At 49.2% G+C, this 14,270-nt stretch overlaps 1 protein-coding gene across 3 annotated transcripts in view; it reads left to right on the top strand.

The window, feature by feature from the left end:
* The window catches only part of MTUS2 (microtubule associated scaffold protein 2), a 388,875-nt gene extending 374,605 nt beyond the window's left edge, over positions 1 to 14,270 (top strand). For all 3 annotated transcript variants that reach the window (XM_070800225.1, XM_070800223.1, XM_019971462.2), the window contains 5 exons: positions 2,316 to 2,389; positions 5,973 to 6,071; positions 7,091 to 7,210; positions 10,095 to 10,192; positions 11,374 to 14,270. In XM_070800225.1, coding sequence (XP_070656326.1) covers positions 2,316 to 2,389; positions 5,973 to 6,071; positions 7,091 to 7,210; positions 10,095 to 10,192; positions 11,374 to 11,587 — 605 coding nt within the window. In that variant the 3' untranslated portion in view covers positions 11,588 to 14,270. The remainder of the gene's footprint in view (positions 1 to 2,315; positions 2,390 to 5,972; positions 6,072 to 7,090; positions 7,211 to 10,094; positions 10,193 to 11,373) is intronic.

Below are 14,270 nucleotides of genomic sequence, written 5' to 3'. Positions count from 1 at the left end.
ACCCACTACAATATTGTAAAGTAATTAGCCTCCAATTAAAATTAATTAATTAATTAAAAAAAAATTAAAGATGCTTGCTTCTTGGAAGAAAAGTTATGACCAACCTAAACAGCATATTAAAAAGCAGAGACATTACTTTGCCAACAAAGGTCCGTCTAGTCAAGGCTATGGTTTTTCCTGTGGTCATGTATGGATGTGAGAGTTGGACTGTAAAGAAAGCTGAGCACTGAAGAATTGATGCTTTTGAACTGTGGTGTTGGAGAAGACTCTTGAGAGTCCCTTGGACTGCAAGGAGATCCAACTAGTCCATCCTAAAGGAAATCAGTCCTCAATATTCACTGGAAGGATTGATGGTGAAGCTTAATACGTTTTACGAATCAGAGTATCAGAGTTTTAAAATCATTTTTAAAATGTTCTTTGTCAATAATGAGCCACACTGTGTTAGCAGTCAGTGCTCATGTGGTTGCCTCCTCAAGCTCTAGCCCCACCACCTCTGGGGACTATTGATGCATTGAAGAGTCCAAGCTGGAGGCAAGGAGAGGACAGGAGACGAATTTCCTGAGAACCAATTTAATGTATTACCTGTGTCCTGAGAGCACATCTCATGCTTAGAGTACCAGTTCCCATCCTTGGATGAACACTGGAACCACCTGTTTGTTTGTTTTTTTTTTTTAAGTACTGTTGTGTAGATCCCATTACAGACATTCCAGTTCGATTGCTCTGGGGATGAGGCCCAGACATCAGGGTTTTTTTTAAAGCTGCCCAGGTGATTCTAATATGTAGAAAAATCTGAGAATCGCTTAGAGCATCGTGTTAAGTATGGGACGGAGTGCCATGACCTCGGAATAATGAAGTACATCGTGGGTACATAGATAGTTGCCATGGTTATGCTGTCTCCAGGATAGATGCTGACTTTAATTTGCTGGTGAGGTACTGGGATCTCCTGAAAATGGCCTAAAGCCCATCACCGTGCTGTAGGAAAATGGTCCCAGAAGAGGGGACAGGAATGGAAATGTTACATTGAGCGTTGCCTTTTGTTTGTGGATTTCATGTAAACAGACCTGGTAGATTTTTCTGATTAATGAAGTCTCACCTAGACACCACATCCAGGGACTTTGAATTATATATAATGTGCAGACAGTGCAGGCATATGTAACGGTAACGAAAATATTCATTATTATGGTTGATGCACTCAGTGGCTATTAACAGTAATCATTTAGACAGAGGCACATAGACCAGAAGGCCACATGGTTTTATGGCAATGAACTAATCATAAATTTTTCTTTTTTCCCTCCAAATGTAAACTTCAGCTGTAACAACTGGATTTCTTAGAGAGCTTCACGATCATTAGTTAAAAGACCTAGGTCAACGGGAACCACAGAATTTTTCCTAATTGCAGCTCATGCCAGCCAGGAAGATTATTATTAGTCTCCAGTACTCTCCTGTGCTAAAGCATATGATACAGGCTGATTAATGAGACCTTTCTTCCCTCCAGTTATAACTGGAAAACAAATTGCTTCTGTAGCTAGAATGAGACGGGCTTCATCCAGCTAATAAGACCATTCCCATCTGGAGAAAAATAGAATCCATTTGCTTAATAATTCTCACATAACATCTCTTCTGCCTAACTTGCAAATTACTACTGGAATGTCACTTTTCACAGAATAAAATTGTTCCAAACACTCCAAGAGGATTCCATCCAGTGAGTCCTTCATTCTGCCTGAATGTCTCAACGTTGACTCTCTGCTCAAGCAAACCCTAGCAATCTGTGGTTTCCAGAGTGTGGTCCAGAAGCCACCAAGGGGACCTTGCAAGCACCGCACTGGTCCCATTCACCTGTCCATTCTGCAGCAAGCCACACGCTGCTGTCCTTGGAAGACTCCCTCCTTCAACCTGAAAAGTGATCCTGGGAGGGAAGAAAGTGGAGATTTAACGTTAATCACTCAGTGGTTTTACCATCGGGAAGAGTTGGAAAATCAATGAGTGTTGTGAATGGAGAAGCTGATTCGGCTAGGGTGGTGGTCGAGCTGCATGTAAAGGGAGTGTGTATGTAGGCGGCTCTGCTTGCTTCCCTCCTTCCTTTCTTTCCTCTTCCTCTCACTCTTTCTTCTTTTTCCCTCCTATCCTCTCTCCCTCTCTCCTAAACAACATCACATGCAATTTCAAACTAACGGAGAGATCTCTTTTGGCTTAAGTCTGCTATATGCTGGTGTCCACTAGTCACTTCTGTCACCAGTCTTCCTCTGGCAAAAGAATCTTGTTTGACCCCTTTTCCAGAGAAAGATCAGCTTAACAATTTGATGTCTCCTCTGCAGAACTGATATCGACCCACGAGCTCGAAAAGAAAGAATTGGAAGAAAACTTTGAAAAGCTGCGGCTGTCATTACAGGTTAGTATTTCCTAACTCTGACTTTCAGGCAATGGCAGCAGACATCTCTTCCTGACAGTTCTTCCTGTCTGCAGGCATTTATGTGGCACCTGCTGTGTACTGGATCCTGCACTAAGCAGTGGAATATGAGGGATAAATAAGACCTAACTCCCTGCCCTTAAGGAGTTTTCTGTCTGCTCAGAGCTCATCCTTGCACAGAATGGATAATACCATTGGTGCCACAGACTGCTCCCCATGTGCTATGGTCAGAGCCATGTTTAGGGGAGGGGGAGGATTGGGGGCAGAGTATTCTAGGCAGGAGGAATGGGGTAAGAAGATTCATTCAGGGTAGAAGACATAGCAGATGCTCTGGGCATTGTTAAAGCAACTTCAATACCCTGGAGACAAAAGCTTCTTGCTTTGGGGCATCCCACTTCCAACCTACACAAAGCATGGGTCTCAGGTGCCGGGGCTGCTACCTGGCTTCCTCCTGGCCTTGAGGGGAGACTGACAGACCTCTCAGATCACTTGCCTGCCTCTCCCTCCAGCCTGCCAGAGATGCCCACCCCCACCCCCAACCCCCTGGCCAACTTCTTCTGTGAAAAGCTGTTGACTGTCCCCAGGCCTAGGGAAGGGCTGTCGGAGAAGCCAGGGGGAGGTTGGTGGCCCTGCCTCCGTTGGCAGCTGTGGGTGTCCCAGTCCTAGAAAGATTACCTTTGAAATATTAGGGACACTCACATTTGGAGGTTTGGAAGGCGAAGACCATAACTCAAACAGAAAGGCAGGAATTTTGCTTTTTGGATGGCTCACTTTCCCCAGGCAGTGTTTCTTACACAGTGTCTGCCCTGCCAAGCAGAAAATCTAGGATTATGGAGTGTCACACTATTGAGTGGACTTTGCAAAAAATTTTAAATGCAGCTGCTTGCTGCATGCCCACCCCCGATCCATCGATCCATCAGTGGGCCTGCATATGCCCCCATACCCCTCATGTGGCTTATCCTTGGCAGGTTTACCCCAAACTGCCTTCTTTGTGTCCCCTACGTTCCACACTGTGCTAAGTCATTTCAGTTGTGTCTGACTCTTTGTGACCCCATGAACTGTAGCCTGCCAGACTCCTCTATCCACGGGATTCTCCAGGCAAGAATACTGGAGTGGGTTGCCTTGTGCCCCTCCAGGGGATCTTCCCCACCCAGGGATCTAACCCGCGTCTCTTACATCTCCTGCATTAGCAGGTGGGTTCTTTACCACTAGCGCCACTTGGGAAGCCATTCCACACCACCCAGATACATTACCCTAGGGAACACAAACCAGGAATGTAACAGCAGTACTGTAATGTATCAAAACCCCACAATAGTCCAAAAGCAAAAGACAGAGTTTTGTTTCATCAGTGAGTCTTCACTTTGCCACGTCACACAGTCATGAACCGTGCACATTTTAGTGGTGACTCACCGGCAGAACCCATTTGAGCTGGAGACTTGCAGGTACCAGGTGGGTGCAGCTGCTTAAACCAATTTCCTTGGGCTAATGGCTACTAGAGAAACAGGTTTGAGTTAAAAGATTTGAGTTTGGGGCTTAAATCCCACTGTATCTCCTCTTAATAGATTTTAAATCATGGACAGTTACATAAGCTGTAAACATTAGTTTACTCATCTGTAAAATGGGGATAATACCAGTTCCTTCCTCAAGATATGAGCAGCTTAAGGGAAATAAATATGTGTCAACGAAGAAAACTAATCAATAGTCAATCTAAGAAAGAAATGGATAATTTTATTCAAGCCAACCTGAGGATGAGAACCCAGGAGACAATCTTCATGTGGAATACAGTCATATACAATGGAATACTATTCAGCCCTGAAAAGGAATGAATTTTGCCATTTGCAGCAACATGGATGAACTTGAAGGGTGTTATGCTAAAAGTGAAATAAGTCAGGCAGAGGAGGACAAATACTGTATGATATCACTTAGATGTGGAATCTAAAAAATACAACAAATTAGTGAATATCACCAAAAAAAAAGAAACAGAGTCTTAGGTATAAAGAACAAGTTAGTGGTTAGCAGTGGTGGGGAGGGGCCACATGGAGGCAGGGAGACAGAGTATAAGACAGTCTCAAGGATGTATTGTACAACATGGGGAGGATAGCCAATATTTTTTAAAAATTGTAAAATGGAAAGTAATCTTTCAAAATTGTATCTAAATTTTTTTTTAATTTAAACAAAGACAAAAATCCCTGAGATTGTCCCACCTGTTATAGGTCAATGCACAGTTGTATAAATTTTTGAAATAAAAGATCTAGCATCAAAGTCGGAGAAGGCAATGGCACCCCACTCCAGTACTCTTGCCTGGAAAATCCCATGGACGGAGGAGCCTGGTAGGCTGCAGTCCATGGGGTCGCTAAGAGTCAGACACGACTGAGAGACTTCACTTTCACTTTTCACTTTCATGCATTGGAGAAGGAAATGGCAACCCACTCCAGTGTTCTTGCCTGGAGAATCCCAGGGACGGCGGAGCCTGGTGGCCGTCTCTGGGGTCGCACAGAGTCGGACACGACTGAAGTGACTTAGCATAGCATAGCATAGCATCAAAGTAACACATTGTCAGTGCACATGGTCCAACAGGGTGAGCAGCAGGTCATTATGACACCTTAAAGGATTGAGAAAGGAATCTTATCTCCTAAGGAGTTACCTTGCTGGCACCTGGAAAATGTACTTTTTTTTTTTTTTTTGGTCTGGTGAGCAGGCATCCCTGTGTCTTCCAAGGGGATCCAATTAATGCATAATGCAGGTACCCAATGCACACTGAAGAGGGGTAGTGGCCCAGATGGGCAGAGATGGTATTTTATGTTTAAAATTTTTCTGGTCATGCCTTAAAAATAAATACATTTCATCACGTGTAAGGTGTATAGAGCACTAGGCAACAGCTACTTCTTTATAATAGTTCCAGGCAATGTCACGTATATCATCATCATGATGGTACCATAGTAATGACATAGGAGGCAGAATCCTTCAGGACCTGTTGTCACCGTGTTTAGTGGGGTTGGCGGGGGCGGGGGGGGGGGGGCGGGGTGTGCTCGGGGCTCAGGCAGAGCAAGGAGTCAGGGTCAGTTTGACAGCTTCTGGCTTGAACTTTACAAATACAGAGAGTTCTTCTTTGAGATGGATTAATTGTCCTTCTTGAAGTCTGGGCCGGGGGTTGCGGCTAGAGGCCAGACTAGACACCTCTCTGCTGATGGTTTGCCTCTGTGAGGTTGGTTATTGAATTACTAAATGCCCCCCTTGCTGCAGGCTTCTTGTTGGGGCAGAAGCGAGACGGCATTCCCGTCTCAGAGTCAGGTCTCCTGCTTTGGGCACCCCCCGCCCCCCACACTTTCTGTGCGGCAGCAACATTCACCTGTCAGTGTCTTGTGGTCCGTTCTGGACAAGGCACCAAGGTGGGGAGACAGTGGGCACTTGGGGGCCTCTCCCCCTGGCATGTGATGCCCTTTTTGTGGGACCCAGTGGGGCCCCCCTGACCTCACTGCCCCGTGAGGAGCAACCCGGGCAGGGGGTGCCTCCCAGGGGCTGTGTCTGTGAGGATCGAGCTAGATGTCTCATGCGTTACCTGCAGGACCAAGTGGACACGCTGACCTTCCAGAGCCAGTCTTTGCGGGACCGAGCCCGGCGCTTCGAGGAGGCTCTGAGGAAAAACACGGAGGAGCAGCTGGAGGTACCATGAGCTCTCAGCCTCCTAGCACCCTGCAAGCCTGGTGCTCCCCCAGCATCACCCCAAAGACAGAGCCCCTGTGCTGATCTGACTCCAGAGCGACAGTGGTCGGGGCCTGCCAGGATTTTAAACATACATCCATAGGCACCTGTCCTGAGTCAGGACAGCTGTGGGTTCTCCATCTGAGTGTTATTCTTGCTGCATTTCACAGGGCTCCCCAGCCACTGTCTATGAGCCCCTGGGACAAGCTGGACCTGGAAATGCCTCTGCCTCACCCTTACCCCCACCCCAACCTCTCATTCCTTCCCAACCCCAACTCCACAGGGAGGCATTGCTGAAGGTTGAAGGTTTCTTTTTCCAGAAACCCTGGCAAAATTCCTTCCCTCTATGTAGGGTTGCCAGGTGAAATCCATGACACCCAGTGAAATGTGAGATAAATGAGCTTTTTAAATACGTCTCCTACAGTACAAAAAAGTTGTTTATGTTACATTCAGACTTAATTGAACATCCTGTCATTTTATTTGTCACATCTGGCAGACTTACTCCAACAGTTCTTTTTCCACAATGCCTTTTTAAACTACTTTGCTCATTTCCTACGCAGGGTATGGAGCGGGCGGGGCTGACCATGGGCACAGGTAGGGACCTGTACCAATCTTTGCCTGTGTGTTGAACCAAGTAGCCTGGGCGAATGTTAAAGGCCAATGTTGAATTTAGTGTTTTTGCCCACTAAGTTCCCTTGGGGGGCTGGGCTGGTAATATCCAGCCACCCCAGTATCTGACATTTCAGGGACTGATGGCCTCCCCTCTTCTGCTCCCCATGAAGCTGGATTTTTAGTCTCACTCCCAGTGGAAACTCCTGGGCATCTTTATCAGGGAGGACTGTGAGCATTCTCGCCCACCTGCCCCTTTGCTCTTGTTAAGCTTGTTAACAGAGACTAGATTTCACTGAGTTCACAACACTGGTGAATGCTGGGCTTTGCCGGGGTGCCTGGGAAACAGCTCCTTACTCTCTGCCCCTGCAGATTGCCTTGGCTCCTTATCAGCACTTGGAAGAAGACATGAAGAGTCTGAAACAGGTGTTGGAGATGAAGAATCAACAGATACATCAGCAGGAAAAGAAGATTCTTGAGCTGGAAAAGCTGGTGAGTTGCCTGTAACCCTGGGAGGCCCCCATAACTGGCATGATATTCCCGCTGCCCTTGTGGGTGAAAGGATTAACAGTGTTTGAGGGAACACCCGGCCCTTACCTGTCCATTGCTTGCACCTGAGCAGAAAAGATCACAGATGAGGCTCCAGGCCTTGTTTTGGGAGCCAGGAGTTCAGGAATCTCAGACGTGGCCTCGTTTGTACAAGTCTAGAGCGCATCTGAGTCCCTGTCTGCATCGCCATCCATCACTGTGAACTGCTAACTTCTCGCCTCCCAGGGGAGGACGTGCAGTGAGCCTGCATCCGGCGGGCATCGCTGATGGGCACCAGGCACTGTGCAGACACTTTGTGTCTGTTCAGTAATTCCGACAGCAATCCATTGAGTGGGATTCCATTGTCAAGAGTCTCCTTTTACAGATGCAGAGATGGAGGCTTAGGAAAATGTCTTGTCTCATCCAGAGCCAGTTAGTGGCCCAGCCCAGGCAGGAACCATGAGCCAGAGCTCCAGGCCTCGGCTTCCACCGGGTTCTGGTTCCCAGAGAACTAGCAAAGGGCGTGCCTTTCGGGGAATAGAGTGCTCAGAGTTCACTGCCAGACCCTGTGGGTACAAGTGTTGCAACTGAGATAGTAGTCCAAAGTTAGCAGCAGGGAGGCCTGCCTCCAAAGAGATACTATCTTGATGGGAAGGTTGGCCCAAGGGACTCATATAGAGTCATTTTTTTTCTTATCATTATTTTTAAATTTTTGATACTATAGAAGGAAAATATGTGCATTATAGTTAATTATAAGATAAAAATAAGGAAATTAAAAGGCCATATTTCTACCACTGTTAACACTTTCTGAAGGCTTTCCTCCATACAAGTGTACACACCCCAATAAACAGCACGTGCACACACACACACACGCATGCACGCACACAGGCACATGCGCACGCACACACACACACACACACACACAGATTTTGCATCCTGCTTCTTTTCAGTTAGCACATCTTCAACTCACCATCTCAGTAAGTGATCATCTCCTCTTAGCTTTTAAAGTTCTCTGCATGTCTCGGAAATGTCCTGGCAGCTGGTTTATCCAAACCAGGAGCTGGTCCCAGACCACCTGTTGCATTCAGTCATCATGTCTGCTCTCCTGATCTAGCACCATCCTTCTCTGGGCATCTCTAGCTGCACAGATGCTTATCCGTTAGGATGGGAGCAGATGGGGCTGTGAGTGCCCATTACAGCATCCTGGGTGATGCTGGCGTCCTGGGACCTTCCAGCAGCTTAGCTTGAAGGCCAGTGGGGCCAGCTGAAGTAGACAGAGCCCTGCCCCTCTCAGCCCTGCAGCCCTCCTCCTCCGGGCTGGACTGTCTGCATCCTTATCTGGTCAACCAGCAGCCTCTGGGTTTATCAGGCTATTTTTAGCCCTGCTCTAGGCACTCTGTGGGCATGCAAGAGTTCATTCCAGAAACCTTTCCAGGCAGGGGTGGGGGCAGGGAGAATTGATTGAATCACTTCCCATTTCCTAGGAGGGCTTCCTTGGTGGCTCAGATGGTAAAGAGTCTGCCTGCAATACAGGACACCCACATAATATCCCCTGGATCGGGAAAGATCCCCTGGAGAATTAAATGGCAACCCACTCCAGTATTCTTCCCTGGGGAATTCCATGGATAGAGGAGCCTGGCAGGCTGTGGTTCATAGGTTCGCAAAGAGTTTGGACACAACTGAAGCAACCTAGCACACACAGGCATAGTGAATTACATATGCACAATTTATGTGTGTGCCTATATTGGATTCCTGTGTAGAATACACTTCTCATAGTGAGTGTCTCCGTGCCCCTGCCATTGTCAGAGATGAGCCATGAGCACCCCCCAGGGTCCAGTTTGGCTGGTGGGTCCCCTGGTTCTCCCTATCGGGTCCTCCGCCCTGCACTGGCACCTCTGGCAGTACCTGTATGCACAGCACCACATTCTGAATTAATGGAGGGATGAAAATATCAGTAATGTGGACACTTTCCCTCCTGAGGCTCTGGGCAGCCAGGAACGTGCAGCTCAAGCCCAGCTTTGCACACGAACAGAAAATAACATCCTCCTCCATGGTGGTTATTCCTTTGAGACTTAATGCCCGCTCTCTGTCCGTGTGTCCCCATGGCCTGAGACCTAGCTGAAGTCGAGCTCCATTCTAAGATGAACTGAGAAATTCTTTTTTGAAAAGACTGTGAAGAACTCCCGCGTAGGGTGGTTAAGGAAAACCACCACCCCTCCGTGCATCGGGCCGAGGCATCAGAGTGGAAGGACTGGGCTCTAGCCAGCTCTTCAGCAAGGCTCCCACGCCCGCCTCATCTTTGTTCCCAGGAAATGCATGCATGCTAAGTTGCTTCAGTTGTGTTCAAGTATTTGCGACCCCATGGACTGTGTAGCCCACCAGGCTCCTCTGTCCATGGGTTTCTCCAGGCAAGAATACTGGAATGGCTTGCCATTTCCTTCTCCAGGAGATCTTCCAGACCCAGGGATTGAACCTGGGTCTCCTACATTGCAGGCAGGTTCTTTACCACTAGCACTGCCTGGGAAGCCCCATAATTCATAATATATACACACAGACATATTATATACCTACATATATATAAGAAAGATATATATATATATATATATATATATATATATATATAACAGTACTTTTAGAGTGCACTCTGGTATTTTTTATTCTGTTCTTTTGTTTAAAAAAGCAATGCTGGTCACATCCCTCTAGCCTGGTTTTATAGCTGATGCATTGCAAACTGCAGTTTGAAAAACACTGTTTTAGATAATCCTCCAAAACCCAGAAGCCAAGGGCACTGGTCTGTCATCTCCCCCAGGGCCTGGCTGCAGAGCTCTTGACACTGCATCTTTTATAGGCAGAAAAGAACATTATCCTGGAAGAGAAGATCCAAGTTCTCCAGCAGCAGAACGAAGACCTCAAGGCCAGGATCGACCAGAACACCGTGGTCACAAGGTAGGTGGGCCTGGGTGATGGAGCCTCGGAAGCGCGTGTCCCAGATAGAATAGCTTTGTTCCTGACCTTGGAGGGCTCTGCTTTTGTCCTCGCTCCTCCGAGCCCCAAGGCTTTCCCACGCAGGCTCTCCGCGCTCCCCACGTGGAGGAAAGCGTAGAACACACTGCTCTGAGCACCCAGCCGATGCCCTGGCTCCACGGAGCACCCTCTTTGGTGGAAAGGAGTGGGGTGGGCTAAAGCGTGTGGCACAACTGGCAGGGGCGGGGGCAGGAGCGGTGGGGATGGTGGAGGAGGTTTTGGAAGGGCTGCCAGCTGGGAGTTCCAGGCTAAAGAAAACAGCCATGTGAGCCAGCCGACCCTGGGCTCCAGCAGTGGGGCCCTCGACTGCTGCCCTGGCGCTCGGCCAATGGCAGAGGGGAGCTTCCCCGCCGGAGGGCAGGAGGGAGGGACCTGGCCGTGCAGCGGCTTTCATCTCCGTGCTCCTAACCTGCTCCGAGGCTCCGACTTCTGGAAGGGAGGAGCAGCAACCCGGCTGCAGTGAGGACAGAGGCACAAAACACATCGGGTTCCTTTCTACTTGGCATCCATCAGCTGCAAACATCCATGGAGCATCTGTTAGGGCCGGGCCCCAGGCTGGATGCCGAACACTGGAGGAGGGACCGCTCTGGCCCCGTCCTCCAGGGCTCCAGCTCCAGCAGGCGACCAGATGCACTGCCCAGAAGGTCACAGCGCGAGCTGACTGCTGCCAGGGAGGCCCAGGGCGAGGGCAGGCTGCGGAGGCTGATGGCACCACCGATTCCCCGGGGCTGTCCTTATCGTCATCGCCTCTTATGTCTGCGCCGCTCAGCACCCCCCACACCAAGCCCCTCTTGCCTCTTCTTTCATGCCTGCAGCTTCTGCTCTGTTCACTGGCCACCAGCGCCTCCCCTGACTCAGGGCAGAGGGACTGTGGGTGAAATCAGGTGTTGGCAGAGAGACTCTGGGAGAGGACTGTGTGGGTGGGACAGGTGGCGATCATGTTTCAGCCCCCGGGGTCTTGGTCCCTGAGGTCCACAGGAACCCACCACCCACCCCGTTCCCTGTGCGCCCCTGGGCCTGGCCGACCTCAGGCTCAGTGTCTTGCTCTGCCATTGCTATTCTGACTGTTGCTTGTTCCCACCACACCCCCAACCCCCGTGCAGACAGCTGTCGGAGGAGAACGCTAACCTCCAGGAATACGTGGAGAAAGAAACGCAGGAGAAAAAGAGACTGAGCCGAACCAATGAAGAGCTGCTATGGAAGCTCCAAACCGGGGACCCGACCAGCCCCATTAAACTGTCCCCCACATCCCCTGTGTATCGCAGCTCCTCCTCCGGGCCCTCCTCTCCCGCCAGAGTCAGCATGACGCCCAGATGACGCCACCACGCTGCGGGCCGAGCTGCGGCGCCCGGTCCACGAGGGCTCCCACCCATGGGGAGTGGTGACCGCCACGGGCCGGCCCGCCTGGCCCCGCGCGCATGCCCAGTCGCTACGTGGCGGCCTCCCATGCGCGCATGCCCAGTCGCTGCATAGCCGCATCCCAGGCCGAGCCCTCTTCTAACCCTCGTGTGTAGGACTGTCCCGGGACGGGCACTTAGGAACGTGTAAACGGTAGTGTCTCATGTGCAAACGTTTGGCCATAGTCAGAGCCAAAAGAAGGAAATGCCAGTTGTCCTTGAGCAATGAACTTTCACTGCAGAATTTCAGGTTAGTTAACAAACAGCTCAGTTTTGACTCTCCATTGAATAATCCTTGTGTACTGCACCGGTATGTGTGTATATTTAGATACACGTATATACACATGCAGCGGTTCTGAATTGCATTTTTTATAACATGAAGTGCTGACGTATTTTGGTGACGGTCAGCAGTTTTCTAACTCGTGCCTAAGAATTATTGGGAAATGAAAATGCATTTCTATCTACCTTCCCAGGAATATTTCTACCCAAAATAGAAAAAGGAAAAAAAAAAAAAAGATACAGAGAAGAAGCGCCTTTCGACCTACCACCATGTGGTACTCTGTTTAACACAAACACCAGCCATTCGTCGGTAACTACCTTTGAAACAATCAGCTTCTTAGTCAACATGACGTGAGGTCACTATTACTCCATCCACAGATTTTAATTATCGACATTCCTGTCCTGAGTGGATAAGGGGCAGCAGTGAGAAACCCTGAGGGAGATGAGCAGTTTTGCAGATGTTAACTCAAGACCAGTGGATCGCCTATAGTCTTGTAAACACAAGTTTTTGCTTTTTTCCTAAATGGCATCTTGGAATCCATCATTCGGCTATTGCATCCTTGGGAAAATATGGAAGCACATGACCTTAGAGAATGAGGGTGAGAATGGCCTTGGAGTTTGCCAAGACTATTCACGCTCCATCCTCAAGAAGGAAAATTGCTGATAGAGGCTGTATTCTGACTAAGCGTAGAGGAGAAGAACGTCCTCTGGCATCCTGTTTGATGTGATGCTATAAATGGTCAACCTACCAAAATACGACCCTCAGCCCTATTTCATTGCCCCGCCCCACTTCAGTTAGGTTCTGTAACCCAACCTCATTCTTGTACATTGAGCAGCTCAGGGGTTCTAGCAGGGGCTTCCAGAAAACCAGTTCTTTTGTCCTGGGGGGATCAGTTCCTGGTTGTGCTAGATCATTGCATGACCTCCCAGAAACCCAGGTGTCTTTTTCTGCTGGATGGTCAAGCTATACCACAGCTAAGAGAGGTCTCATCTTTGGCTCAGGAGGTTCTTCCAAAGAGAGGAGCCCCAGGAAACAGCCAGCCAGTGGTCATAGGCTTCTGGACTGGCATTTGTCTCCTAAATGGATTAGAATGGGGAAGAGATTCCTGTAGTGCTGTGGACCATTAGAAGCATAACACACAAAGTAGTTTCAGCCATTAATACAGTGGTGATAATGACGTCTTTACTGTTCGTGACGAAGACTCTGTACTTTTCTCCCCAAGGCCCCTCAAAGTGGTCCTGAGCACAAGACTGATTCTGAGCAAACCCGAGATAGGCAGACTTATGTAGATACGCTTTGTGGGGTCAGTCACAGAGCAGGAAAGAAACGGCTCAAGAAAGGGTCCCCTGGCCCAGAGCCCCTGCCTGCTCGTGGCATATGTGGCCAGCATGAAGACAGACCTGGTCTGTGTTCCTTGCATGAGTCAAGCTTGGGCTTCCTGGCCTCCCATACATCTCATTTCTAGCAAACCTCCAGGTTTTTGCCCATCCTGGGGACATAGACAGGAGATACCCAGTGAAGAAACATTTCTTTTTCCGTTTAGTGGGTCTGCATGATGCTGTGATGTTGAGTTGGGCATCCCGTTAGAGTAGATGATGCCACGTTGACTAAAATACACGAATATGTATTCTTTTAGCAGGCACCACCTGCAGACACAGTAGCTCAGCCCTCCGAACTAGGAACTGCTTCCATAACGGCACCTGCTAAATGCAGTCACACAGCAATACAGATGTCAGTGTTACGTTAGAATGTGGTCTGGTGTGTTAGCCTGTTGCAGTCACAGTTGTAGTGGTGTTAGAACCAAGTAATCCCCCACTAGGTGACTAGAGCGTGGCTCTAACCATCCCTGACCTTGGGTACCTGAGCTAATTCCCACAATGCCCTGGCTTCCTTTCCTTGTCATGGACGCCCATCATGTATGGCTCCTATCACCAAACTCTAGGGGCAGCAGCGCCTCCCCCACTTCACCTCTCTCTCCCCGACTCCCAACACTGTTAGGACTTGGACCTCTGTTTCTCTGGTGTCCACCTCCCAGGCTGGAGCTGTTTCCACAGAGAAATGCTACAGCCTCCCCACCTGTCTCGAGCAAACCCACCCAACCTCACCAACCTCTCCTTGGCGTGTGGGATGCTGTTGGTGCCCTGCTCACCCCCAGCCCACCACACGCCCTGTGAGGTTCCGGCTGGGTGTCGGAGCGCGGACAGGCCGTGGAGCCAGCATACTTGGTGACCATCTGAAGGGGGTCACTCGTTCCTTTTTTGGCCCCTGCGGTTTCTGTGTTGCATTATTTGTGTTTGAAGCATATTAAAATGAACTTGAGGGA

The sequence above is a fragment of the Bos indicus genome, chromosome 12, assembly GCF_029378745.1.
Source record: "Bos indicus isolate NIAB-ARS_2022 breed Sahiwal x Tharparkar chromosome 12, NIAB-ARS_B.indTharparkar_mat_pri_1.0, whole genome shotgun sequence".
Taxonomy (NCBI): Eukaryota; Metazoa; Chordata; class Mammalia; order Artiodactyla; family Bovidae; genus Bos; species Bos indicus.
Note: the sequence above shows the minus strand (reverse complement) of the source record. Positions and strands in the feature narration are given on the sequence as shown.